At 65.8% G+C, this 25,471-nt stretch overlaps 10 protein-coding genes across 10 annotated transcripts; 6 read left to right on the top strand and 4 right to left on the bottom strand.

Annotated features, from left to right (window-relative positions):
- Positions 1-618: 618 nt before the first annotated feature.
- On the top strand, positions 619-1,543 carry F751_2702 (hypothetical protein; the record flags this gene model as incomplete). The annotated part of the gene is made up of 3 exons (XM_011401114.1): positions 619-708; positions 1,142-1,304; positions 1,392-1,543. 3 exons carry the CDS (start codon positions 619-621, stop codon positions 1,541-1,543), a joined length of 405 nt encoding a protein of 134 aa, XP_011399416.1.
- A 258-nt stretch (positions 1,544-1,801) lies between these two features.
- Positions 1,802-2,513, bottom strand: F751_2701 (hypothetical protein; the record flags this gene model as incomplete). Its single annotated transcript, XM_011401113.1, has 4 exons — positions 1,802-1,844; positions 1,998-2,056; positions 2,191-2,277; positions 2,394-2,513. 4 exons carry the CDS (start codon positions 2,511-2,513, stop codon positions 1,802-1,804), a joined length of 309 nt encoding a protein of 102 aa, XP_011399415.1.
- An 860-nt stretch (positions 2,514-3,373) lies between these two features.
- F751_2699 (Tafazzin-like protein) lies at positions 3,374-4,803 on the top strand (the record flags this gene model as incomplete). Its single annotated transcript, XM_011401111.1, has 4 exons — positions 3,374-3,600; positions 3,899-4,027; positions 4,156-4,380; positions 4,596-4,803. 4 exons carry the CDS (start codon positions 3,374-3,376, stop codon positions 4,801-4,803), a joined length of 789 nt encoding a protein of 262 aa, XP_011399413.1.
- On the bottom strand, positions 3,624-4,112 carry F751_2700 (hypothetical protein; the record flags this gene model as incomplete). Its single annotated transcript, XM_011401112.1, has 1 exon — positions 3,624-4,112. The coding sequence occupies one exon, from the start codon at positions 4,110-4,112 to the stop codon at positions 3,624-3,626; it is 489 nt and encodes a 162-aa protein (XP_011399414.1).
- Positions 4,804-5,707: 904 nt separating the features above from the next.
- F751_2698 (Carboxyl-terminal-processing protease) lies at positions 5,708-11,562 on the top strand (the record flags this gene model as incomplete). The annotated part of the gene is made up of 13 exons (XM_011401110.1): positions 5,708-5,749; positions 5,854-5,965; positions 6,131-6,238; positions 6,385-6,656; positions 6,804-7,133; positions 7,356-7,942; positions 8,882-8,996; positions 9,229-9,371; positions 9,581-9,821; positions 10,029-10,143; positions 10,318-10,596; positions 10,952-11,188; positions 11,405-11,562. The coding sequence occupies 13 exons, from the start codon at positions 5,708-5,710 to the stop codon at positions 11,560-11,562; spliced, it is 2,739 nt and encodes a 912-aa protein (XP_011399412.1).
- Positions 11,563-12,083: 521 nt separating this feature from the next.
- F751_2697 (Putative tartrate transporter) lies at positions 12,084-14,468 on the bottom strand (the record flags this gene model as incomplete). The annotated part of the gene is made up of 5 exons (XM_011401109.1): positions 12,084-12,405; positions 12,753-13,541; positions 13,747-14,002; positions 14,188-14,201; positions 14,242-14,468. 5 exons carry the CDS (start codon positions 14,466-14,468, stop codon positions 12,084-12,086), a joined length of 1,608 nt encoding a protein of 535 aa, XP_011399411.1.
- A 467-nt stretch (positions 14,469-14,935) lies between these two features.
- On the top strand, positions 14,936-17,377 carry F751_2696 (Uncharacterized protein C4G9.04c; the record flags this gene model as incomplete). The annotated part of the gene is made up of 5 exons (XM_011401108.1): positions 14,936-15,106; positions 15,229-15,330; positions 15,537-16,022; positions 16,551-16,948; positions 17,137-17,377. 5 exons carry the CDS (start codon positions 14,936-14,938, stop codon positions 17,375-17,377), a joined length of 1,398 nt encoding a protein of 465 aa, XP_011399410.1.
- Positions 17,378-17,533: 156 nt separating this feature from the next.
- F751_2695 (Actin-related protein 2/3 complex subunit 1B) lies at positions 17,534-18,980 on the bottom strand (the record flags this gene model as incomplete). The annotated part of the gene is made up of 2 exons (XM_011401107.1): positions 17,534-18,234; positions 18,431-18,980. The coding sequence occupies 2 exons, from the start codon at positions 18,978-18,980 to the stop codon at positions 17,534-17,536; spliced, it is 1,251 nt and encodes a 416-aa protein (XP_011399409.1).
- Positions 18,981-19,232: 252 nt separating this feature from the next.
- On the top strand, positions 19,233-22,555 carry F751_2694 (hypothetical protein; the record flags this gene model as incomplete). The annotated part of the gene is made up of 7 exons (XM_011401106.1): positions 19,233-19,348; positions 19,540-19,636; positions 19,769-20,170; positions 20,348-20,507; positions 20,710-20,786; positions 20,889-22,016; positions 22,175-22,555. The coding sequence occupies 7 exons, from the start codon at positions 19,233-19,235 to the stop codon at positions 22,553-22,555; spliced, it is 2,361 nt and encodes a 786-aa protein (XP_011399408.1).
- A 322-nt stretch (positions 22,556-22,877) lies between these two features.
- Positions 22,878-25,315, top strand: F751_2693 (hypothetical protein; the record flags this gene model as incomplete). The annotated part of the gene is made up of 6 exons (XM_011401105.1): positions 22,878-22,964; positions 23,152-23,367; positions 23,538-23,635; positions 23,729-23,894; positions 24,054-24,855; positions 25,140-25,315. 6 exons carry the CDS (start codon positions 22,878-22,880, stop codon positions 25,313-25,315), a joined length of 1,545 nt encoding a protein of 514 aa, XP_011399407.1.
- Positions 25,316-25,471: the final 156 nt, after the last annotated feature.

Here is a 25,471-nt window from a genome sequence, read left to right as displayed (position 1 = left end):
GCTCTTCACCTCTGCAGCACCATGGCAGCTGACACCATGCGTGCTTGGGATCCAGCATGAGTGTGCCGTCTGGGCGATGTGAACTCTCCCCCTTAGGCCAGAGCAATACTGCCGTCACTCCTGCAGATTGCTCTCGGTGTGGGAGCAGACATGTGGCGACGGCATACAGGAGTCAGAGGTTCCAGCGGCGGCAGATCCTGCCTGGAAGTGGATGGTCGAGTTGCACAGTGAGTCCAACAACAAAAACATCAATGTGTGGACGGCCGAGGTGGTTGAAGCCTGCAAAGTCCAGGATTTCTGCTCTTTACAGCATCTGACGAGCCAAGTCCATGCCATATGATGGAAGATGTAGCTGTGTAGGGTCTACGGGAGAAGCACTGTACCTTTCTGGTCTGAAGGCAAGCTCGCATTCCCTGAGTAAATAATTTTGAATCTTTACCGGTCGTCGGTATGCAAATCACAACTCCCGGGGCAGCGCGCGCGCGCGATGGTGGTGGTGATGGGTGGGGAATAAATATGTACGAAATCTACAATGTGGTGTCAGTCAATACTTCTTTTGCCCTTTTTAAAGTTCACCTCCAGCAACCTGCGCTTCTGGCCGAGCTCTCGCACACGCCCATGTCGAACCCGGCGGGGTCCCCACCGGCCCCTGGACTTGACGAAGAAAACAGTGTGATAAACGAGTTGAACAACCTAGCATTGAAAGATGTGAGTGTTCGGTCGTGGGGTGCTGTGAAAGCACCTATACTTTTAATTGCATAGTGGGGTGAGATTGGGGGCCATTAGCTCTGAATTCCTCCCTGCAAGGACCACAGCGTGATCCCCTCTCCCACACCGATGTGCAGGATCCCGTCTCAAAACCTAAAATTGATCAGCCAGGCTCTCCCCAGGGTGCCTGTGACTGGGAGGACGACTGGGAGGCCGCCCGTCCCCCCCCCCGCCTGCGCAGCCCTCTCCGCCCACCACCTCGGGCGCACCAGAACCCGCCCTGCTGGCGCGAGACGAGCGGGGCCGTGGTGCAGGACCTCCGCCACTTGATCCTCGCTCCACGGCGGCCGGCCCCTCTGCAGCGGCCGGCACTCCCCCTTTCTCAAGCGCGCACTGCCTTGAGCTCACCGGCCTGTCGCCTGCCATCCGGCAGCGCGACGTGGAGGAGTGGGCGGAGCGGCTGAAGCCCGCCGTCCCGCCCTACGTTCGATGGGTGGACGAGACGGCAGCCGTGCTCGTGTTCTTCGACCCGCCCGCCGCCAGGGCGGCGCAGCGGGCAGCGGCGGCGTCGTCAGGGCCCACGCTGGGCACGCTGCGTGGCTGGGAGGAGGCCTCCGCCGGCGCCAGGGCCCTGCCGCCGGCGGAGCTCGCGCCGCCCCGACCCCGGCCCGCGGCCAGTGCAGCCGTGGCTCGGCGACTGATAGGCGCCGCGCTGTCCATGAATCTGCGGGACAAGGGGAAGGAGGAGGCACTGCGGGACGCGGGGCGCGCGAAGCGCGAGGCACGCGTGGCGGAGCAGGCGCGGCGGGCTGCCCTGGACGCCGCCTGGGAGTGAAGGACCTGACTCTGGAAAGGTGGCAAAAAGGGGTTGCTGTGTCACGACCTGCGTGGTGCTGGGTGAACACCGCTGCTGACCGCGCGGAAGTCAGGCAGCCTGTCGACAGCACGGACATGGAGACAGAGTCGGAGTGATATGCGGACAGGCATGAGGCAAACGGCTCAGCAGCTGCGGCGGGAGGACTGAGGGTGCGGCAAGCAGACACCCTGCTTCCATCGGGCGGCAGCCGTCACCAGTATTCACGCAACGGGCGCATCACTCTGCGTCCCCCACGACGCGCATATACCGCCGCACAGTCCTGCAAAGTGTGTGTGCGAGGAGGTCAATGGTGTGGTGACCAGGGCGCCCATGTTGTCGCCTGCGAGCGAGGCGGTCATGAAGCGCATCCCCGCCCGTCCCACCCATTGGCAAGAGCAAGAACACTCCACACCCTTCTCACAAAACCCCTCACCATTCGGCAACGAGGTCACCCTTGGTATAAGGGTCCTCCACCGCGATCTTCTCCACCTCCTGCGACAAGGAAGCGGTGCATGTTTGTCCAGTGGTGGATGATGCTCATGCGGCTGGGCAGCCACATGCATTCATCCTGGTGGTTGTGTCACACAGGTCCAGCATCACCTCCCATGCACATGCACACCGCCTACCTCCTTGCTGATGTTGCGGAAGATGAGGAGGGAGGAGTCCAGAGGCTCCACCAGCGCTCCCCCCATTGCCAGCTTCTTCTCATCAGCCTGCAGCAGGGTGATGACCGGGATGGTCAAGCATCCATCTGCTGCGCCACTTCGATACGCCGCACGGTATACTATCCCTAACAAGCCAGCAACTGCCCAATTTGCAATCCGCTCACGAGGTTCTTCAGGTAGTCGAGATGCGCCTGGCGTACGGGGGCCCGCTTGGTCTCCATGTCCGGAACAAACTTGTACTGAAGGACATGGTAGGTGTTCCCTGACGCCGCGCTTGCCTGCATCAGGATGTGCGTTATGAGGGTGGAATGACTGGCATGGTACTCAGCCCGACATCGGCGTCGCGCTTCCGGTTCCACGCCTCACCATGGTTCTAACACTGGCTACTCTGGCTGGGACGCAGCGGGTGGCACGCAGACCCAACCCCAGACGCAGCATTGAAGCTGCCACTTCGATTTGCTCTTGTGTTGTTTGTCCCAAATTTCACCCGTCTGTTGGATGCGAGCGATCACACTGGGGGGTGTCGCAGCACGCACCCAGCAGGCGCCCTTCGAGTCGGGGTTGCTAAGAGTCATTTTCCAACCACCTGACATGCACCTAATTTTCCATAGCAGCATTGAATGAGGAGGGACAATGATATGCTCTGACATCACCTTGAGATATTCAATCAACATTTGCAGGAGTGCAGGGCGCACCTTTATCCCATGTGTGTGGGGGGCTGGAGTCTGAGTTGCTGACCTGTGATGCGACCAGGGACACATGCTGTATCACTGTACTCCTACCTTGTCGAATTACTTTCGTCAGCAGCTGTTTCCTACCTGCCCAAGCTCCTGATCGGATCGTCTGCCCTCGGGGCAGACGGCGCAAACACAGCACGTGGCCATGAACCGTTTACAGTCTCGACACAAAGACTGGGTACAGTGAACGGTAGCTTCAAATCCTACTTGGCTTAGAAGGAACTCACCGATTATACGGCATTGCGGTGTTGAAGAGCTCTTTGATCTCGACCTTCGGGTGCCAGGAAGTGCTCGTGCACCCTAACCCGGCCAATAATAGAGACCTGGGCGCTCGATACAGAATTGATTTATTCCAAGAAAGCCGAGGCACATAGCAACAGTCGCATCACCGTGGGGCCCCTCCCCCGATGGACTCCCTCCTCGAGCCGGAAGAGCGGCTGAGCGAGGAGCAGCTCCTGCGTGCACCCTGGGGCAGCCTGGGCCGCAGCCTGACCCTAGGAGTCGTGGCATGGGGCTGCAAGATGCTCCTCAGCGTGGGAAATACCATCACCTTTGAGGGACGGGCCGACTTCCTGCAGCACACCATGGAGCGCCCACCAGGGCTAGGGCTGATCACCGTGAGCAATCACACCAGGTAGTGGGGCACACGCATTGGCTTCATGGTTCTGTTTGGCTCTGAAGCCTGTCAAGCTGGGAAACCATGCGTGCCGATGCGCCTTTGCAGTCGAACACCATGAGTGGCAGGCTGACGGCATCAGAGAATGCTGCCCGACAAATTGGGCTGTGGGGTTCACATCGGCTGACTGACCTCCCATGGCAACCCTCTGTTTCCAACTGCGTGTGCAGTGCACGCTGAGCAGCAGGTACCCCCCAACCCTTGCTGCCTCCCCCCTCATGCTGCCCCCTACTGAATCCCTGCCAATGCCATTCAGCACACTCGACGACCCCGCCCTGTTCTCCGCCATCCTGCCCCTGAGCTACTTCTTCACCGAGCATCAACACGGCGGCATGCGCTGGACCCTCTGCGCCAAGGAACTCTGCTACAAGAATGCACTGCTGGGGTGAGTCGCCTCGGTCGGGGTGCAGACCCAGCTGGCGCCACTGGACAACGCGGGAATGGCCCCCACACCTCACCTGCACACACATAAACGCACCACACCACACCCATTCCCCCAATCCCACCCCGCAGCCAGTTCTTCCAATCCGGGAAGACGCTGCCCATCGAGCGCGGCGTGGGCCTGGACCAGCTCAGCCTGCGGAGCATGGGCCGGGCGGTGGGCCGGGGCGACTGGCTGCACCTCTTCCCCGAGAGCCGGGTGAACTACACCGGCACGCTGGGCACGCTGCGCTGGGGGGTGGGCAAGGTCATCTGCGACGCCATGCGGCATAGCGGCGGCAGGTCGGTGGGCGCGGGGTGTGGTCTGTCGGGCGGTGATGGATTGGACTGGGAGTGACCTATTGCAGAGAGCGCTGGTGGGGGGTACGGGGTGCCGTGAGCGTGCGGAGGGGCCTAGCGAGGGTTACGAGAACATGGCGACCCTCATAACTAGCTGATGAGAAAGCACGAACGAAGCACGGCGCCCCACTGCTCGCATCACAACCTCACCTCCGCAACGCCCCGCGACGCAGGCAGCCCACTGTCCTGCCCTTCTACCACACCGGGATGGGGGAGGTGATGCCATATCGGGCCGTCGTCCCATCTGTAGGGCGGTGGGTGCACATCCTCGTGGGGCAGCCTGTCGAGCTGGAGGACATCTCATGCCGCTGCAACCGCCCTGGCCATGACCAGAAGCAGGTGGGGGCCTGGGGTGGGGCGGCCCTGGCCCTGTGCTGTTGAGTTTGGCAGAGGAATTCCTTTGGAGGTGTGGTCGTGGGACCGAAGGCATCACCGAGTCAGCGGGCATGAGCAGCAGCTGCGGGGACTGCCGCCCAGAGTATGCTGGCCATTGCCGCGCTACGAACGCGCAATACACCTGACTCACAGTGGCATGGCAAGAGATAGGAATTTAGGTATCTCACCGGTGATGATGCAGGTGTGGCGGGAGCTCACTGCGAGGATAGGGCAGGCGCTGCAGGACCTGGAGGCCAGGGCCCCCCCCAACCTGGAACAGCCAGAGGGCGTCAAACGCCATGGCGGCACCCCTCGCGCGCTGGCCGTGGGGGCACCTGCCGCAGGTGAGGGGGCGGTGCCTGTTTGAGCCAGCAGCTTCCTGCCCATTCTTGGACTGTGAAGCTCCAGGCTTCCCAGCCTGCGCTGCTGCAAAGCCTGTCCGCCACCAAGTACCGTGACAAACTCTCTCAAAGCGCCTTCCTGTCGTTGGGTCGGGGATCGGAGGTGAATGGTGGCCATAAAGGGGCGCACTGCGCCACGGCGCGACATGCCTGGCGGAGGGGCTGCCACCCACGAGGGAGGGGGCAACACTTGGCTGGGAGTGCGCGAGGGATTCGACCCCGGGATATCTGCACGGCCCATGTCGCTCAGTCAATCTAAAGCTGTGGCCACCCGGACTCCGACAAAGGGTCAGTATCAACACTCTGCGAGACGAGTTGGGCACTTCAGTACCCGGAAACCGGTAGCACAGAGCTGTTTAGGGTCCTTAGCGGGTCCCACTTCCCAGAGGTCGCTCGAGTCGGTCGCATCCCGCCGAGGAACCCGAGTATTCGCGGGGTCACCCGGCATGTCCATGGCCTCGGAACAAAACTGTACCTCGCCACATTCCACCAACCGTCCCTTGCTCACGATGACAAGCGAGCCTAGCCTTCCGGGGAGCTACCCCATCAAGGTACGGCGGGCTGCCTCGCGCTGCCCGGCCGGGGGTGAGGACCGACGAATCTCGGAGGGTCCCGGACCCTGGAGTCGATCCCCAGCCCCGCCCTCTACCTACAGGCACGGAAGGCGTACACCATCACCAGGCCACGCGAGAGGTGGACGGATGAGGAGCATGATCGCTTCGTGGACGGTGTGCGCCTCTACGGCCGGCAGTGGCAGAAGATACAGGGTGAGGCTCAGGGCTGGGGGGGAGGGTATGCATGGAGGTCATACAATCCATGTATCAGCAAAAATGACTCCTTGAGGGCTATCTAAGGCTCCACTTCTGTACACTGGTGTCCTATTGGGAGCGCCAGCCTGATGATGGCCCGTTCCTTATTCACCCTTCATGCAGGGCATGTGGGCACCAAGTCTGCAATCCAGATCCGATCCCATGCACAAAAGTTCTTTGCTAAGGTGGCAAAAAGGGGAGGGGACTCCCTGTCGTCCTCCTGCAGCCAAGGTGTGGGAAGGGTCCGGCTCGGGGCGGGGCCTCCATGTGCCTGGGGCATCGTTGTGCACATGCCTGCAGAAAGCGTTCTGGTGATGGGCAGTGTTCGGTCATGGATCGAACTGGAAGCTGAATCCCCACCATCGCAATCTGTGCAGATTGGCTGCCCGAGGACTTCAAGGTCCCTCCCGCCAAGACCAGGCGTCGGGGCAGTGACTCCTCGATGCAGGATGTCGAGGACCACGCTGGCGATGGGGCGCACTCCGTGTTGCTGGCGCTCACAAACAGCGAGGCCAGAAAGTCCGCCCAGAGCGCTGCGCCACCCCAGATGACGCTGTCAACAGTGGTGGCGGCCGCCTCTGCAGCTGCCACGGAGGCCATCCTCTCGGTGCTGGCCAGAGCGGCCCCCGGGGTGGAGGCCCAGCTGGAGGTGAGCAGAGGGTATCCTCTGCATGTCACTGTCCTGTGGGAACGAGGCCGCCACCAGTGCAACAGCCGTGTGCGGTCCCAGTATTGCATTGCCCTCCGGTGTGTAGCTTCTCTTACCCAGGCATGCTCCCTCTTCTTCATCCAACAGGCAAACCCTTGCCAGAACTACCCCTTCTGTGGCCTGGCACCCTCCACCATCCGCCTGCTGGGCCGCACAGCCGCCCTGCAAGCCAGCCTGGATGATGAGCAGGGCCGGGTGCGGGATGCGCTGCCTGTGGTGCCTGGAATCCCTGGACACCAGCTGCCGCACAGGAGGTGGGTGCTGGGTGGCAGACATGCACATCGTGCAGGCAGGCAGGCGAGGCATGAGGTTTCAGTGCCCCATCCTCCCCGTACCCTTGCAATTCCCTGCAGTGGGGCTGCTTGGGAGCAGGATCTCTACAGACTGCTGGCTGCCTCGATTGGAGGACTGGTGGAGGTGAGTCCTGAGTGTTGGCTGGGCCAGATGCTGGCTCGAGAGTCCTTCGAACTCTGTGGTGTCTGGCCTCTCGCATGCAGCCACTTTGGTTCTCTTCAGTCATCGATGCTGTGCATGGGCATGAAAGCAGTTGCCAGTGACCGCGCAATGTCTCATGTAGGAATCCTGAAGATCCCAAGAGATGCCATCCCCCAACCGACTCTCGCGCTCCTCTCCCCCCAGGCTTCCGCACCGGGCCTGCGTGGCCACAACAGCGGCGCCGTCCCCGTGTCGGCCTTCTCCAAGGCCCAGCGCCCCCTGCCCGGCATGGCCCTCGGGCAGGAGGTGGCGGCGGGGAGCGAGGACGCAGACTCCCACCCAGGGTCGAGCAGCGACGACGTCGTGGTGCTGGATGGCCGGGGCGAGGTGCCCCGGCGCTACCGCTCCGGCCGTGGCGACAGCGCCGACCGGGTCTCGCCCCTCCCCGCCAAGCCCTCGACCCAGGGCCCCTGGAGCCAGGGGCGCAGGATGCTGCGTGAGCTGGGCGCGGACGCCGCCCGCGGCAAGGTCCGGCCCGAGCAGGCGGAGACCGCGCCGCTCGACTCCGCCGCGCCCACCGGTCTGGGCGCGAGGTCCTGGGACGACGCGCGGCACTCCTCCGGCCTGTCCGCCATTGCGGCGGCCTGCCAGCAGCTGTCGCACAGCATGCACTCCCAGGAGATCACGTCCAGTGGCCAGAGCCGGGGGGGCCAGGCGCTGCCGCCCCCGACCCAGCTGCACACGCCGCTGCCCCGGCCCCTGCCCGCCTGGGGTCGGTGCGGCGTCAGCGGGTGAGGGGGTGGACCGTACCCAGACTATTCTTTCAGCATTGCTTTCCTCCATGTACTGTGGAATAGCGCCCGGCGCACGGTGTCGGGCGGGGGGCCTTCAGACGGTCCCTGACCCTCTGACCGAGCCCCCCATCTGCCCACCCAGCCAGCCGCGGCTGCGACCGACCCTGCCTCTCCAGCATCTGTGCAAGTTCCGCCCCACCCACTTCCCCCATCACTCCATACGTCGATGCCCGCCTGCTGCATTTCTCGACCGATACTGATATTTTGGCATCCATGGCCCAAGTTCACTGTACTATACCTCTCCCTGCGACTCGATTGCTGGTCGGACTCGACAGCCAGCACAGACTGGCACTGCTGCTGTTCCTTCTGATTGGATGTGACCAGAGTAATAAGACTTTTGACCGAAATTGCACAGGGGGACCAGGCTGGAGCACGGGACGTTGCCATGCTCAGGATGCTGGCGCAAGAATGAGGGGGAGGGTGCTCCTGTTCCCACTCACCATGGTGGCGGCGAGATCGAACGGCCCGGGATAAGGCTCGACCTCAGAAACGATCGACGCAGTAAGGGGTCGAGCCAATCCCTGCACCCGTATATATGGTGGAGAACCTCCCATCTTCTCACACCTAGCATGCTCAGGGCCCGTAAACGGTGCGCATGGCCCCGCACGGTCGACCTGTGACAGGACCACCACGACATGGCCTACCCACCTCCCAGCCGCGACTGTCGGCATGGTCGGTGGATATAGGGAAGAAAGCACTTCAGGGCTTGCGTAGGAGCCCGGAGCGAACATATGCAGGGCCTGATTCGCTCTCTCAGGATGCTGGGAGGGGTGTGGCCCCTTGGTGGGCAGGCCCACTTCGAGGTGTTGCGGCCCTCTTCATCACCTCGACGCTGAGCCTGGGGGGAGTGCGCGTGTGCCATGCCGCGAACTGGAGCTCGCTGCTCGAGGACCGGCTGGTGGAATCTGCTCAGGGCCTTGAGGCGGCGGTGGGGGGGGTGACCTCCCGCTTCAGGGCCTCCCTGGTCACCAAGAATGCCCGGGAGGCTCAGGTGCGGCTTGCTGGCTTGCATTCGATAATTCAGGGAGATTTGATGCTGTGGGTGTCCTCTGTTCTGGGTTCAAGCATGTCTTTAGTGGTCTGACAATGGCAACACTTTCCTGTGAGTGGCCTGAAACGGAGGTCCAGCACATCCACTTAAGGTCCTTGCAAGCTTGCGTATAGACAGATGCCTTCATCAACCCACATCTCAGACAACTTCTCCCGCTCTCTCATCCTAGCAGGCAGCACAGACCTTCCTGGACGAGGTCTGGGAGGTGGTGGGGACCAACTTCGAGGACGTTCGCAGCCGCGGTTTCCGCAGGGAGGACTGGCAGGCGCAGCGGGCGGCGCACGCCGGCATCGCTGACCTCGAGGAGGCACACAGGTTGACTGGGCAGTGCCTGGTGCAGTGCGCTGCGTCGCTGTGAGGCTCGTGCTTGGCGCTCATTAGAGTGTCTGCTGGCCGTTGTCTCCAGGGTGTAATGGCACCCGAGCATAACACAACCCATCGTGGCCTGGTGAGGGAAGCTGGCCAGATGCTGCCCCTACTCCTCCACCCCATGGCCCCCTTCCGCTCTTTCCTCCTGACCCCAGCGTGGTGAGGGCAGCCCTGGCGCAGCTGCACGACCCCTACAGCCGCCTCATTTCGCGCTCAGCCTTTGCCGGCATGCTCAAGTACGATGTGAGCGGCGTGGGGCTGAACCTGGTGACCGGCGAGGAGTACCTGGAGCGGACCAACGCTGCCAGGCTGGAGGACGGCCGGCGGCCGAGCGCGGGGGTGTGGGTGCTGGGCGTCATCCAGGGCTCCCTCGCCGAGCAGGCCGGGGTGCGCCTGGTGAGCGAAGGAGGCGCCTGCACGGTGCATGGCCCTACTGGATCTGTTTGGCAGTGGGTTTGCGGGAGGCGGACCTTGTGGGGGCGGTGATTCCGGAGAACTGTCTCACGGACTGCTCGCTCTGGCTCTGCCCCATGACGCGGAGAGGCTACACCCCAAGGGTGCTTGGCAATGCACCCATGCCACACATCCCCCCTCACCCCCCAGGGTGACGAGCTCCTGGAGGTGGCTGGCCACAGCGTCTGCGCCTCCCCGCCCTTCAAAGTGGCATCGCTGCTGCAGGGGGGCAGCGCCGACGGCGCCGACCTCGCTCTCAAGGTAGGTGAATACCTGTCGGTTGATGCATGAGGAAGACAAGGGGGACCCCAGGGAGCAGGCCTGCTTGCAGCTGGCCCGGCCTTGCAAGGGGCCCATTGCGTGTCCACCCTACATCGATGTGCTATCAACTTGTTCCGCACCCTCGGCAAGCCTCCCTCTGCCCTGCTGCGCTGCCCAGCACAGGCACGGAGGCTGGACGGGTCTGTATACGATGTCTCCCTCCCCGGCAAGAGGGCCGGCCCCTCCTCATCCCCGGTCAGCCTGGAGCTGCCCCGGGCGCCCAGCGGCGATGCAGTCGTCAAGCTGCGCCGCTTCGACGCCCGCGCAGCCGCGGACGTCGCCGGTGCCCTGGCTCGGGCCGAGGCGGGGGGCACGGGGCGCGTGATCCTGGACCTGCGCTCCAACAGGGGCGGCCTCGTTACGGAGGGCGTGGAGGTCGCCAGCCTCTTCCTCGCCGGTGCGTTTGATGGCCGAGAAGCGGCTACTGCCCTCACAATGGGGAGGCTGCAGCGTCGCGCGTCTGCATGAGCCAGTGCTGATCGTGATCGGCCGCTCACCGGTCACCTGTTCCCCGCAACAAGACCTGTCCGCCGTCCAATTCACGCCCGTGCAGAGGGCGATGTCGTGCTGAGGTTACAGGGGCGTCTTCCTCGCCGGTGCGTTTGATGGCCGAGAAGCGGCTACTGCCCTCACAATGGGGAGGCTGCAGCGTCTCGCGCCTGCATGAGCCAGTGCTGATCGTGATCGGCCGCTCACCGGTCACCTGTTCCCCGCAACAAGACCTGTCCGCCGTCCAATTCACGCCCGTGCAGAGGGCGATGTCGTGCTGAGGTCACAGGGGCGCGGCGCAGGGGCGCGACCGCCGTACATTGCCCGCTCGCCCCCGGCCACGTCCCTTCCTCTGGTGCTGCTGGTTGACGGGCAGACGGCCTCGGCGGCCGAGGCGGCGGCCGGCGCGCTGAGGGGTAACTGCCGGGCGGTCGTCGCAGGGCGGCAGACCTTCGGCAAGGGCCTCATCCAGTCGGTGTATGAACTCTCCGACGGCTCAGGTGCGATCCCAGAGGGGCGCCGACAGGCGGTGTGCTTGAAGATCAACCGAGTGTGTTCACTGCTGTGATGAGGGAGGATGGCCGGGAGGTGATGGTCGCTCAGGGGTGCAGATCAGTGGTGCACCGCGTTATCGTTGGCGCTCTCTTTTCAGAAAGTCGGCTGGCCTGTTCCCGCTGGTACCTCAATGTGCACCACCTGCCAACTACCACACACAGGCCTGGTGCTCACGGTGGGCAAGTACTTTACACCTGCCGGAGTAGACATCGACCGGGAGGGCATCCAGCCCGATTTCCGGTCGGTGCCCGATCAGCAGCAGGCTGAGGAGGTCCTGAGGGCATGTCGCCTGGAGCGAGCGCCCGCGGCCTCAGCTTGACCCCGGTCAGGCCGTACGGGCGGCTGTGCTGAGTCAGCCTGGCTGCAAGTCTGTGTACCATTACTTGCAATCCCCACCATGCCTCTGACAGATGCACACCAGTTCAGTTACATGGGCTGGTGCGATGTGCAAGAGGGTAGGTCAAGCAGCACGGCCCTGGCAGGAAAATTCGGGCGGGTGACAGAAGGGTTTGGGAAACAAGCAGAGCATGGTCGGTAACGAAAATTCAGGAGAATCCATTCACGGGTGTGATTATCAGAAGGGTACTGAGGATATGTGCTCCACAGTATTACTTTGACGCCAACGCAGCCAGGATGGCAATCGCAACAATGGCTCTGCCTCGCTCTGAGACCCTCGGAATGCTGTGGAGGGGCAAGCATGGGTGTGAGGGGGCTTCCTAGGAAGGAGCGAAGGGTTGCATGAGACCCTACCATGCATCGTGCTTCCCGGGCATGCTGTTTATCATGCTTGGAAACAGACCAAACCACATCAACTCTTTCATTTAGCGCATGCACTCCAAGTCAGGGACAGTCCCGGCAGCCTCTCTCACCCAGAGTCATGCCCGCTCCAAGCAGCGCGACGGCGGCCAGGAAGAAGGCACCGCCCGCGAAATCGCCGCCCTCGGCATCCGCCAGGACGCCCACGACCAGCGGCCCGCAGAAGCCGCCCAGAGCGCCCAGCGATTTGACCAGCGCAAAGCCCAGGGACGCGGTCTGCGCGTCCAGGAAGGCAGACGGCCAGGAGTAGAAGGGGCCATGGACCGCCCAGATGCCGGCGGCCCCGGCCGTGAGGGCGGCCACGGTGCCAGCCGTGCCCAGCAGGAGGGCTGTCAGCGGGAGTAGCCTGTCGAGGTGGGAAAGGAGGGTTTTTCGGGGGGGAGAAGGGCAGGAAACAGGCAGAGGGGGGGGAACATTGCTGGGTTTTGCGATCAATGAGACTCTTGACAGAACTTGGGCGTGCGGTGGCAATGGATCCCTGGCACCAGACCAAGGTCGCCACACAATCTAGCCACGCAGCTGTTCCTGCACCATGCCCCCTGCCGTGGCAAGGCAGCTCACTCTTCAGCAGGCGGTTCCGCGATTGCCCATTGCCAGTTGTTCCCCACCTCCACCCACAACCCCTCACGCAAGCATGAACACACCTACTTTCCGTTCACCCCGCCCCCCCAAAACCCCGCATCCCACACTCACCCCAGGGCGCCCGCCGCCGCGACGAGGGGGACGGCGGTGTGCAGCCGCCGCTCGTGGCGCCGCTGTGCATGCTGCGCATTCAGCACCATGCCCACGCCAGCCACCGCGAAGGGCAGCCCCGCCAGGAGCGATGCCTTGACGTCGAGCCGCTGCTGCCGGGAGGTCGCTTCGGCGCCCGCCTCGCCTCCCTCGTCCCCATTCACTATGCCGGCCCTGAGCGAGGCGCGGATGATCTGGGGCAGCCAGAAGTTGACCGCGTTCATGGCGGCGTCCACCAGGAGCAGGATGCCCCCCAGCCACCACAGCCTCACGTCGCGCAGTGCGGCGCGCAGCGCGGCCGCCGTGCCCGCCCGACTGCCGTTTTCGTCGCCAACGCCGCCCACCTCATTGCCCTGAGTCTTGACCGGCGCAGAACCACGCCGGGGTCCCCCATCCGACGCCAGCAGGGGCAGTTCGTCGGCGCGGTCCTCGGACGCCGGGGCCTCGGCGTCGTGTGCCCCCGCCCCGGCGACGGCAGCCTCGCGTGGCACCAGCTCCAGTGCGCCCTGCCCTGCCTGTGCCCAGCGCACCCGCGTTCGGAGCGCGGACCGCTCCCCTGCCGACAGCCAGCCAGCGTCGGCGGGGGAGGGCAGGGCCAGGGCCACCGCGACTGAGAGGAGGCAGGCGGGGACCGCTTCCAACAGGAAGAGCCACTGCCAGCCGCGCAGCCCGCCGCGGCCGTCCAGGGCCAGCAGGCCGGCCGCCAGCGGGGCGCCGGTCAGGCCCGCCACCGCGGTAGCCGTCGCCACCCTGCCGGGAGGAGGGGGGAGAGGCACGGTATGGTTTGAGGCCGGCCGCAAACAAATGTGAGGTGGGCCGGGCCTGATGCGGTGCAGGCACGGCAGACTGTGGCCAAGGTCCAAAATCCTATTCTCAGGCTCGGCCGCCCGAGCAGCATTGCAACGCCATTCTAAAGGCCGGCGGCCCCCTCAACCCCCCCCTCATGTCCACCCACCAGGTGTAGGCCAGGCCCAGCCCGTCTGCGTCGTAGAACCGGGCCAGCTGGAAGTAGATGGCGGGGAAGGTGCCCGCCTCGGCCAGGCCCAGGAGGAAGCGCAGCACGAGGAAGTGGGCGCGGGTGCGGATGGCGGCGCCCAGCCCCGCCACGACGGCCCAGACCAGCAGGATGCAGGACAGCCAGCGACGCACGCCAAAGGTCAGGCAGGCCACGTTGGCCGGCAGCTGCGCCAGGTAGCCGATGAAGAAGAGGCCTGAGAGGGGGGGGGTGTAAGGTGCGGGCTGTGGAGAATGCTTCGAGGCAGGGCGGGCTAGGCAGAGGGCCGTCAGATTGTGGGAGGAGAGCCAGGAAAGATGAGGATCAAGGCCAAGGCAATTTGGGCCCAGCAGAGGGCCATCGGGAGCCAGGCACATGCCAGATTAGTGCACGACTGTGCACTTAGCAGGCGAGGGCTGCTGAAGCCGTGGGATTCAGATCTTGATCTCCAGGCACGTGCCTGATCCAAGGCCGTGCACAGTCCGCGAGAAGCCCAGGTCTGCATCCAGCTGCAGGGCCGCGAAGGCGAGGTTGGTCCTGTCGAGCTGAGAGGTGTATGCGATGGCAAAGAGCAGGGGGATGACGCGCCAGAACACGCGGCGTTCGAGGTCAGGGGGGAGGGGAGGGGGACCAGTCTGCTCCGGACTTGTCCATTCCCGCTCTGCCATGTCGTGCTCCGTCATCCTGGAGCCACAAGCGGAATAACTTGGCCTACATATTGAACGGCGAGTGTAAGGATTTGCAAGACACAGTATAAGGGGCAAACTATGAGAGAGCGGTGGTTATCGCTCACACAAACGAAAGTCGTCCTGTATCGCGCCCTCAACCCACAGCTGGATGCTGTGCCTGCTGCTACCCGTTCCAGCAGGATACGGGTAGCATCCTACCATGAACGCGGCCCAGCGTCTCATAGTATACGCAAATATAATCGATACGACGTCATAGCTTGCCGTGCGCTGCACCACCCCTGTAAGACGGTTGACAAGAGCCAAAGCATCAGACCCGACCGAGAGCTTCCCAGGGGTGGCCAGACCCTGCGCTGACCCTTGACCGGCTGTGCTCATCCTTGCTGATTGGTTTTCGTCGTGCAGTGCAGTTGTGGTCCGCAGCGCGTGCAGGTCGCGGGGTGGGTTGTCCTCTTGACCTCGGGATGGACCCGACGCAAGGCTTCGTCACGGAGTTTGCGGGGTTCGTGGACGACCTCACCACCCCGGAGAAACGTAACATCGTGGCTCTCACGGAGATCGCGCGAGAGGCGATGCACAACCAGCCCCAGGCTGTGCCAGGCTTGGCGCAAGTCATCATCAACAGGGTGCTCCATGTGAGCGGCGTCCAGGGGGAGACACAAGCGACGGTGCAGTGCTTGCGATGGTGATGTGTCATGTGCACCATTCACTCATCAGCTGTGCACCGATCATCATGACCCAACCCCCTGCATCACAGGCCGACCAACCCCTCAAGCTGCCTGCCCTGTACCTCTTGGATTCCATCTCCAAGCTTGTGGGTGAGCCCTACAAGACGTACTTCAGCGCAGCCCTCCCAGAGGTGTGTGGTATCTGGGTGGAGTGGTTTGGTGCTGCAAGAGGAGAGCAGAAGCAGTCAAGGGGTGGAAGCCTGGAAGAACAGATGTTTGGCTCGCACCATGCTGTCTGTCAAGACCTGTTCTTTAGCTCAAGGATCCCATAGCTCCGCAATTATCCCCAACCACGTTACCTCACCCCACCATGACCTCACACCCACCGCGCCCCCAGGTGTTCGCCGTGGCCTGGCGGGGGGGCGAGACGGCGCGCCCCGCGCTGCAGAAGCTGCTGGGAACCTGGCGGGGGGTGTTCCCCGACCACGTGCTGGCGATGGCGCAGGCAGAAATGCAGTACCAGGACCATATGCAGTACCACGGACCGCAGGGCGCGCAGACCGCGCCGCACTACCCGGCCTGGGCGGCTCCGCAGCAGTACCAGGGCGCACACGGCGCGGCCCAGTACGCCGCGCCGCTGCCGGCGGCTGCGGCACCGCAGTACCCCCCCGTCACCCAGCCCCGGTACAGCCACCAGCCTGCGCCTGCGGCGCAGCACCAGCATTATGCCGCGCCCGCCCCCCTGGTCCCGAGGTACAAGACGCCGCCGCCGGGGATGTGCCACCCGACGCCGCGGCCCGGCAGCGGTCCCACCGTCCCCCTCCCGGACCTCCTCTCCTCCCTGCTGGCAGCGGGGGTGCTGGGCGGAGCAAAGGCTGCAGGCGTGGCCGAGCCCGCGAGCCATCCCTGGAGTTTAGTTCGGAGATAATCAAGGTAGCGTGTGCTTCTAGTGGCTGCCTGACGGAGTGGAGGCGGGGGGATCTGTGTGCTGCTTGTGTGCGACCCGTGGCACCCTGCAGACGCGCAGTGCCCCTGGCACGGGAAGAATTCCAAGGAGATCACCAGGAGACGGACAGGGCGTGGCTGCCAGGGGTGTGACTGACAGGGCGCGCACTTGGGCCGGGAGCTGGGGGGATGTGTTGGGTGGGTGCAGCAGAAACACCAGGGCAGGGGGTCGGTCCAGAGGGTGGGGGCACAGTGGCAAGGGACTGGCTGGTTGAAATCTTGGCAGGAGGTTTGTGAGGTGCCACACTTCATCACACGCCAGCCAACAGGCAGCTCGAGATCCACCAGCCAGCCTGCTTGCCTCTGCCCGGGGCCACATCTGCTTGCAAACAATCAAACCTGTGACACAACCCTCGCCCCGCCGAACACGCGTCTCCCTTCCTCCCACCCCCGGCCCACACCGCAGGGCGACGCTTCGCACGCCGTGCATCGCCTGCTCGCCCGCACGGCCGAGACCAAGTCTGCGTTCCTGGACGTGCAGTTCCTGCGCCGCGCGCGGCGCGGCGGCGGCGCCCTCCGTGCCTCCCGCCTCTGGTATGTGGACCTGGACGTCTGGTTGGCCAGCGCCGCCGGGGCGGGGCAGGGGGCGGCGGCCGGGGAGGGCCAGCCGCCGCAGCGAGGCGACCGGCAGCCCGACGCCAGGGTGGCGTCGGCCGCGGCACAGCAGCGGCACAGCGTGCCCGTGGACGAGGATCAGCCGGCGTGTGCGCTGTCGGGCGAGGCCTTCGAGCAGGTGTGGGACGAGGAGCACCAGGAGTGGCGGTACGAGGGGGCAGTACGGCTCACGGGCGACCAGGCGCTCAGGTGCGTGATGTACGATGATTCTGGGTCGGTGGGACAAGCCCAGGGGGAGCCAGGATGAGAGGAGGCCTGATGGTGGGGCCAGGGGACGGCCCGCCTCTTCGTGGCCTGGCTGCGCTCCTGGTCGCACGCAGCTTGTTGCGGCCCACAAACTTCCTCTGAGCCATGCCTGCCACCCCAAACAATGCCAGGTATGGCCTGTCTCCGGGAGCCATCGTGCTCTTCAGTGCCCTGGGCGAGGACGGCCTGGACGGTCCCGCAGAGGCCCTCCCGGCAACGGCGGCGCCAGGCGCCGCGGCAAAGAAGGAGGACGGCGACGAGGGGCAGCTGCGAGCGAAGGAGGAGGGGCAGGGGAGCGGCACCAAGCGCGAGAAGCCGACGAGCACCGACTCGCCCCCGCCCGACATCAAGAGGATCAAGCTGGAGGGCTGATGCGGTGCCGCGGTGCTGAATTTTCCTGCTCTTACATTGCTCTGCCTTGTAACAGCTGGCCGACCAGTCACCCACGCAATTATTCAAGGCAGGCTTGGGCTCAAGATCTACAGCCCACAAAGCATGCCCCAGCAATGCATCCAAGACCGGTCAGCTTCACCGCACGCCCGTCACCTGCCACAGCAGCAGCTGGCCGTCGGCGCCGGCGGAGGTGAACGCCCCTTGCGCCAGGCCCGCAAGGCTACCGATGTGGCTAGCATGTTCGGGCCCTCGGGCGGGGCCGGAGGGCCGCCCGGGCCCCACGCCCGCCGCCTTGCCACCGCCCGCGCCGACCCTGCGCCCCTGCACGTTCAGGCTGCGATTCTCATCCACCTCGAACATGCGGATGCGCTGCGCCAGGGTGGCAGGCCTGGCCGGCGTAGGGGAGCCTGCCGGCTGCTGTGCGCCCCCGGCGTCCTCCTGCGGGCCCGGGTCACAGTCCTGGGCCCAAGGGCCATCCGCGCCACGCCTGAAGACCAGGGGCCTGCCGTGGAACCCTGCTCCCACCAGCACATCCTCGGTCAGGAAGAGCAGGCTGGTCAGACCCAGGCAGGGGCCCCGGAGGTCCAGGGTCTGGGCGCGTGTGCCCGCCTCCCTCAGCGCCTCGGCAGTGCACGCCCCACCTCCCGTCAGCAGCCCTGCGATGAGGGTCAGGCGCGGCGGGGCGCCGCCACCACAGGAGGAAGCCACCGCCATGCAGCTTCCGCTCGGGTCCCAGGCCACGCTCATGGCCCAGGCGCCGGGGGAGGGGGTAGCTGTGTAGAGCAGCGTGCCAAACGCGCCCAAGGTGGTGCTTGGAGGGGTGGGTGCGCCCGCGCCTGCCAGGTGGTGTTGAGCGCGAGTGGCAGCGCTGGTGCCAGTTTCCATCTCGGGCAAGGCAACTGCAGTTGCATTGAGCAAACTCAAACTCCCACGTGCTGTCAACGGTTTGCGATAACGTGCCAAGAATGGACAGTCGCACCGCCTTCCGAGCACAGGAGCTGCCCACCATGGCACTCCAGGCCGGGGCCTCACCTCTGCATGGCGTGGCATGGATGCGCAGGCTGCCGTCGGCCGCGACGCTGGCCAGGCAGCTCCCCGCCGGGTGCCAGGCCAGGTCCTGGACCGCTGCCGCGCTCTGCGGGTCCCCTCGCTGGAGCATGCGGGGGGCCCAGAGCGACCTCTCCTCGTCCCTGTGGCAGACGACCACGGCCCCGTCCACCGCTCCCAGTGCCAAGGCCGCGCCGCCGGGCGCCCAGCGCACGCAGAGCGCGGCTCGCGCCAGGCGGGTGACCACCAGGTTCGGGGACCAGGCGCCCTGCGGGGTGCGGGTCCAGACCACCGCCCCGGAGTCGTGGGAGCAGGAGGCCAGCTGCGACCCGGACCAGGCCAGGCCGGAGACGCGCTGGGAGTGCTGGCATGGCCCCACCCGGGCGACAGGCGTCCAGTTCTGGGAGGGGCTGGCACGGTCGAGGATGGAGATCTCATTTTCCCGCGCCACGGCCAGGAGCTTGCCGTCGCCCGACACCGCATGCGCCGAGATGCTGGCATCCAGCCGGGCTGACGACACCAGGCGCAGCGACATGCTGTCCCAAAATCAACCGGCAATTGGATTTTTGACGCTCGGATTCTCCTTTTTGGGTCTTTTGATGTGGAAACAACTCACATCCTGGCATGTACCTGTTTGCCGAGCTGCGACATTTTCGCATGCAGTCTGCCATTTGAACCTGGGCGCGAAAGCCCTGCGGCCGAATCGCCCGTGGAGACGATCGACCCCAATTCAGAATGCAGTCGATGCGGCCGTGCTAGAACCCCGTGCTCTAGCCCTTCAGCGATCATGGATCGGGATTGGGATCCCACCAACCCCCAGGGGTTGCGTGCCATCCTCGAGCGGCCCCGTGTGAACGTGGCTCAGGCCTGCAAGGCTGTGGAACAGTGCATCGCGGCCAATCGGTGGGCATGCATGAGCGATCTGGATGGATTGAAGAAGCGTATGAATGCGTGTTAGAATCCATTTGCTCACACGAGTCATCCTGATCATAGCCGCTGCCACGCCGATGATAGACTGCTGCGGGGCTCCTGGCTGAACAACACTTCGCTGGCTTCGGGGTCCACCATCGCCCCTCGACCCTATGCATGTTCAGGGATAACCCGAGAGAGTTCTTCGAGCTATGTTTTCCCTTCCTGCTGAAACGTCTCTTCGGCTACGACGGTGTCAGCTGGCTCAGCTCCCTCACCAAGGTGGGAGCGAGGGGTGGATGTGCTTGCGGGGACACCGATCCTTCTGCGTGCGCCCAGACCCATCTACACCACCCAGCGCATGCTCATCACTTACTATGCACCCTTTGGTGTCCTTCCCGCTATACCACACAGGAGGGCAAGGCCCAGGACGTGGATGCCCTGCTGGCGCTTCTCCACCCCGGCGGCCCGCTGTTCGGCGCCATGCGGGACGCGGATGCGGATGGCGCCACACGCTTTCTTTTTCCACGCGAGCGCCTGCCCACCCACACCCAGCTGCTGCTGTGCAGCGGGGCGGGTCGCGCTGAGCTGGCGCGCTGGCCGCAGTACGGAGGCGGCACGCTGGTCGCCGACGCGGCGGGCCGGCCCTCCATCCACATGGGCGTGGCGCAGTACTTTTTTGCCTGGTTTGCATTCTACGCGTTCCGCGGCGGCGAGGAGGCGGCCGCCTGGCCGGACTCCGCGCCTGGCCAGCCTGGTGGCGGCCAGGCCTCGGGCGCGCCCCATGACCGCCTCCTGCCAGGCTCCATGCGGAGGGTGAGTGATAGCCAGGTGGCCCCCTCCTCTTCTGAAGGGCCGGAGGGATAGGGCGTTGCAAGGAAGGGAGGCCCCTGTAAGCCCAGGCCGCACCGCCACCTGCCCTATGTTTTCATCAAAGGTGCCCAGCTCACACAGCAGCTTACTTGACATCCTTCAAATCTCCATCACAAGCAGGCGGTGTCAGACGCGCTGCATCTCCCGCTCCTGCACGGCCACGGCGGCCAGTCGGCGGGGGGCCAGGGCCAACAGCCCTACCTGGCCCTGCTTTCCTCCTTGCTGGAAGAGCTGGTGCCCGTGGGCGGGGGGGTGGCTGGCCCCTCCGGACGGACTCCAGGTGTGGCTTCTAGGGTGTGGGGTTAGGAAGGCAGGGACGGTTATCGAAAGGTGAAAGAGGGGAGTGGCGGACCCCTGTGCTGGCGTCCCAACGCTTCTGGAGTAGCTGAGATCGTTACTAGTCCTCCTCCCAAACAATGAACAACCATTAAGTCCCAACTCACCCCCCTTTCCCCCCCCTCCCACACACACACAACACTCAGCGCGCCGCCCGGAGCTGTCCCGGTCCCCCTCGCTGCACGCGCAGCGCACCCAGGCGCTGCTCCTCCTGTCCACACTGGTGGAGTTCTGGCTGACTGACGGGGAGGAGCCGCTGCCGGACGCTACCCCCGCTGCGCCCGGCGGCGCCGAGCCGCCGCCGCTCTGGGCCGGCGGCTATGAGCCGCCCTCCGAGGAGCTGCTGGGCGCGCTGGGCGCGCTGGCCCGCCACGTCACCGTGGTGCCCGATGCCGGCGGGCCCCGCCCCGCGCAGCAGGGCGCGGCGTGGCTGCCCTTCGTCCCCCTGCTCACCCCCGCCGCAGCGCCCGCCGCGCGGACGCAGGCCGTGCTGGCCGGGCCCAGCCGCCTGGGACCCGCCGCCTCGCCCGGCGCGCAGGCCCTGGCGCGGCGCCTCTTCCGCTTCCACCGCCGCGCGGCGTCGGCCTGGCCCGAGGCGCGGTCCACGCGGGCCCTAGCGCGGGCGCTGGGCGCCATCCTGGCGCCCTGGAGGGGGGCATCTGGGGCGGGCGACGGCCAGGGTCTTGATGTCGGGCCGCCTGGCGCTGGGCCGCCCCACGGCCATCACCTGGCCGACTACCTGACCACGCTGCGGCGCGGGACTGGCGGTCGGGATGCCGTGAGGGGGCGCGGGGCGGCGGCGGCCGACCACCGCCGGGCCCCGGCCGCGGACGCGGCCGGGCGGTACTCGCCGGAGTGGGAGCCGCACGTGCTGGCCCACCTCCCCTTCTACACGGTCGTGCTGCCGCTGTTCCTGGAGAGCGCGGCGGCGCGGCTGGAGGCGCGGGGCGCCGGCGCCGCGCGCGACGTCGCCCTCCTGCTGGGCCCGCTGAGCTCCAGCCCCGAGCTGTGCGAGGTTCTGCGGCGGGCGGAGCGCGCCGCGGCGCCCAGCGCCGGCCGCGCCGGTGCGGCGGGCGGCCGGGCGGACGCCGGTCCGTATGCCGACCTGGCGCCCTGGTTGGCGGACCGGGCCGCAGACTGGGAGGCGGCGGCCGCCGCGTCCTGGCACGCGCCGCAGCCAGGGACCGCGCCGTCCGCGCCCAGCCTGTTCGACCCGGCGACAGCGGGTGGGGTGTCCAGCGCCGCCGCGGCGGCGCTGGACCTGGCCAGCGCGGGCGACCAGGTGCTGCCGCAAGAAGGCGCCGCCGCGCTGCGGGCCTGCCTCGCCACGGTGTTTGACCTGGAAAGGGCGGCAGGGACGGGAGCTTCTGGCCCCGCGCCGGATCGAACAGCTGGGACGGGGGACGGGACGCGGGATGGTGACCCTAGGGAGGTATCAAACGACGGCTGGCAGGTGTGTGTGTCTCGAGATGTTGAGGGAGCCCCCGTGAAGTCTGTGCGGCACAGGGAAAGGGGGTCACGACGCCGATACGAGAACAGCATCCTCCCTCCCTCACAGTTCCTTTCTTGCATTAGCACACAACCTCCCCACCCCCATACGCCACCCCGCAGCGCCTGCCGCGGAGCAGCTGGCGGGACGTGCGGTACAAGGGCGACCCGATGCTGGGCCCAGTGGCCAGCACCGAGGTCGCCTGGCTTGTCAGGGCGCTGGTCGCGCTCAGCGTGGCCAGCAATCGGGCCCTGGGACTGGACCGGACGGCGGGTGGGGGGGCAGGGGAGGCGCCGGAGACGCGGTGGCAGGAAGCCGTCGCTGCGGCGGCGGCACGGGGTTGGAGGGTGAACTTAAGGCCGCTGGCGGACGTGAGGAACCTGGGCTGGACCCCTGTGGGCGTCCTTGTGCTGTACTGGGTCCTCTGGTGCCTGCGCGCGCTCGTGGGCCTGATGCTGGGGTCGGGCGCGAGAGGCGCAGCCGGAGCGATCACGTCTGCCTGAGTGCCTGGTGCGCCAGCTTTGCGGCATGGTTTTGGACCCGGCGCATGCCGCGATAATACCCATCTTATCACCTTCTCTAGTGGAACTCGAACCTGTGCAGTTAAATTTAAGCAGATCCCAAGCGTGAATGGGCATGATGATTTGCCACAGCGGCCGTGGGGGGGTAGCGTGTGTGCGTGCTGAGGATGATGCGTCTATGAATCCGGGCAGCTGTCGGAGAGGTGTTCAGACGCCACTCGGAGTGCTGATCTGGGAATGAGAATCCACACATGCACCCGTGAGAATTCACACACTCTTGTGAGGCGGTCGGAGACTGCCCGTGATGGTGGGCTTCGTGCAGCGCTTCTTCTGCCTGGCCGGGGACGCTGGCTCCCCGCAGCGGAGTCCACAATCACTCCGCAACGCCTACGTGAGTCATGGCTGTCGTGGAAGATGTACCATTTCTTGCAAGAATTATATAGGTGTCCATAATTTCACCTCGAGGAGCACCGCGGAGAGAGCTGAACGAACAGTTGCACCGAAGTGCTGCACTTCAAAGGTGGTGGGGGAGGTGCTTCTCACCTGGGCCCACCCCTTGCTCACCTACCACACCTCAGGCCGACTCCGCCCGATCCAAGATCCTGGCGGCGGTGGAACAGGACCTGACGGATGCCTTCTCCCGCATCCCACACCCCGTGGCCCCAGCCAGGGAGCAGTCCCTGGCCTACACCCGCCTGTCTGCCCAGGACCTGTCCCCTTCCTTCCTCTTCCTGGCGCGTGACCTCCTGGGCAAGATAGGCGCGCTGGCCCGCACCTGCCAGATCTGCCAACAAGTCGGTGCCAGGGAGCGGAGGGCTGGAACGATGGGTCGATTGGATTGCATCACGGCGTGGCGCAGGCTTCCGAATGGCTCGGGAGACATGCAACACCGTCCTTGTCAGTAGTGCGTGTGCAGGATTGCTGCAGCCTCTTCACCCCACTATGTTCCCTGCTGCCCATGCAGGACCAGGTGGAGTTGCTGGAGACGCTGCAGGCCCTGGAGCTCGCCCATCGCCGCTCGGAGTTTGCCCGCGCCCGCGCCGAGGCGCTCGCCACCGCCAGGTACGGGGAAAGTGGTGGTTTATGGGTGCCCTTCCCCATCCAGACAGACACCATCGCAGACTCAAATCCCTCTCCCCCTCCCGTGCCGTGCAGGGGCGAGGCTCTGATGCACGCGCAGGCTGCCACGCGCGACGCGGAGGCGCAGCAGCTCCAGCTCTCCGCCCTGCTGCAGACGACGCTGGAGCACCTGGGGTGCGCCCCCAGCCCCACCCCCACGCGCCCTGGAGCGAGGGCCAGCCTGGGGGAGAGCCGGGCCGGGGTGGAGGGGTCCGCGGCTGGGTTGACCCTGGCAGGGCTGCTGGATGCGTCCCTGGACCCTCGGCGCCAAGCTGAGGCGGCGGCGGCGCAGCCGCAGCAAGGCACGACTGCGCAGGAGGATGGCTGCGGCGGCGGGCGGGCGCGCTCCGCCCGGCACCAGGCGCTCCGGGCTTCTCTGGAGGGCAGCCTGGCCTCGCTGGCCCGCGGCCTGCACCCAGACGGCGCCGAGGCGCCGACGGAGGAGGAGGAGGCGCCCGCGCTGGATGCCTCCAGGAGCCACTTCAGCGGCTTCACCGTCCACACCAATGACCTGGCGCCCGGGGCGCCATCGTCTCGTGGCACCAGAGCGGAACCATTTTCGCTCGACAACGGCTCGCCCTCACCGCGGGCGCGCGCCCCAGGCGAGAACGCCCCGCCCCAGGCGGAAGCTCCGCGCTCCAGCCAGGGCTGGCGCGGCATTGCCTCCGCTCTGCGCTCCAGCGTGCAGGGCGGGGCCGGGGGCCACCGCTCCATCGATCCCGGGCAGGGTCTGCAGGACACGCCGCTCGCCCCGGCCTGGACCCCGGTGGGGCCGGCCGGCGGCGAGGGGCGGGGGACGCACTCTCAAGCTGCCGCCGCCGCACAGCGCCCGGCGCCGCTGCTGCTCCCGGGCGACGTCCCCGCCCCGGTCGGGGCGGGGAGCCTGCGCGGCAAGGCGACGACCTCTCTGGTCAGGACGGGGGCCAGCCTGGCGTCCCCGGGCTTCGCAAAGGCGGGGGCCATGCGGGCATGCGATGCGCCGGCGCCAGGGCCCCAGGAAGGGGCGCAGGACTCCCACCCGCTGCCGCTGGGCACCTTCCTCAGCCCCACGCTGGAGGGCATGGCGCGGTGGAAGGGGGCCAGGCCCGGGGTCAACCCGCGGGACCACATCGCGGCCGTGTTCCGGAACACGGAGGACCTGGACTTCTACCACCCCTTCTCAGGTGCAGGGGGGGGAGGAGGGGGTTTCGCTGCCACGTCAGTCACAGGTTTCTTACTCATTCCTTTGGGGCAGGAGATCTGCCCCAGACGCTTATGTTTGAAGGGAGTAAACATTTGCAGCGTCGCTCGGTGGCGTGGGCGTATGCGTGCTGCACTGGATGATCAGAGTTGCGGTGCGACAGGGCCACAGGCAGTGGAAGCTCTTTCATGGACACTTTGTTTTCAGTCGACAGAGACGTCTGGCAAGCACCAACTCAACCCTTTGCCCAACACCAACCAATCACAGCGGGGATGCATGGGGAGCCACGGCCTTCCTCCCACAGGCAGTACCGCTCGGTGTCCTCCTCCAATGCCCAGGCCCTGCCGCATGCCACCGAGAACGCTCCGGGTGGACGGGAGGAGAAGGAGGCCAGGCCTGGCTTGCAGGGTGGCGGCGTCCCACTCCAAGGCCGCAACATGTAGTCACCTCACCCCCTCTCCTTCCATGCACCTTGCCTCGCCACCATGGCGACAGAATGCCCCGAATCCCGTGATGTCGCCATCGGGACACATGACAAAGTGCTGGAAATAAGGGTGTACCATTATGGAGGTCCGGTCGGGGGGTCCGGGGTTGGTTCC

This window comes from Auxenochlorella protothecoides (genome assembly GCF_000733215.1).
Source record: "Auxenochlorella protothecoides strain 0710 unplaced genomic scaffold scaffold25, whole genome shotgun sequence".
In the NCBI taxonomy this organism is placed as follows: Eukaryota; Viridiplantae; Chlorophyta; class Trebouxiophyceae; order Chlorellales; family Chlorellaceae; genus Auxenochlorella; species Auxenochlorella protothecoides.
Note: the sequence above shows the minus strand (reverse complement) of the source record. Positions and strands in the feature narration are given on the sequence as shown.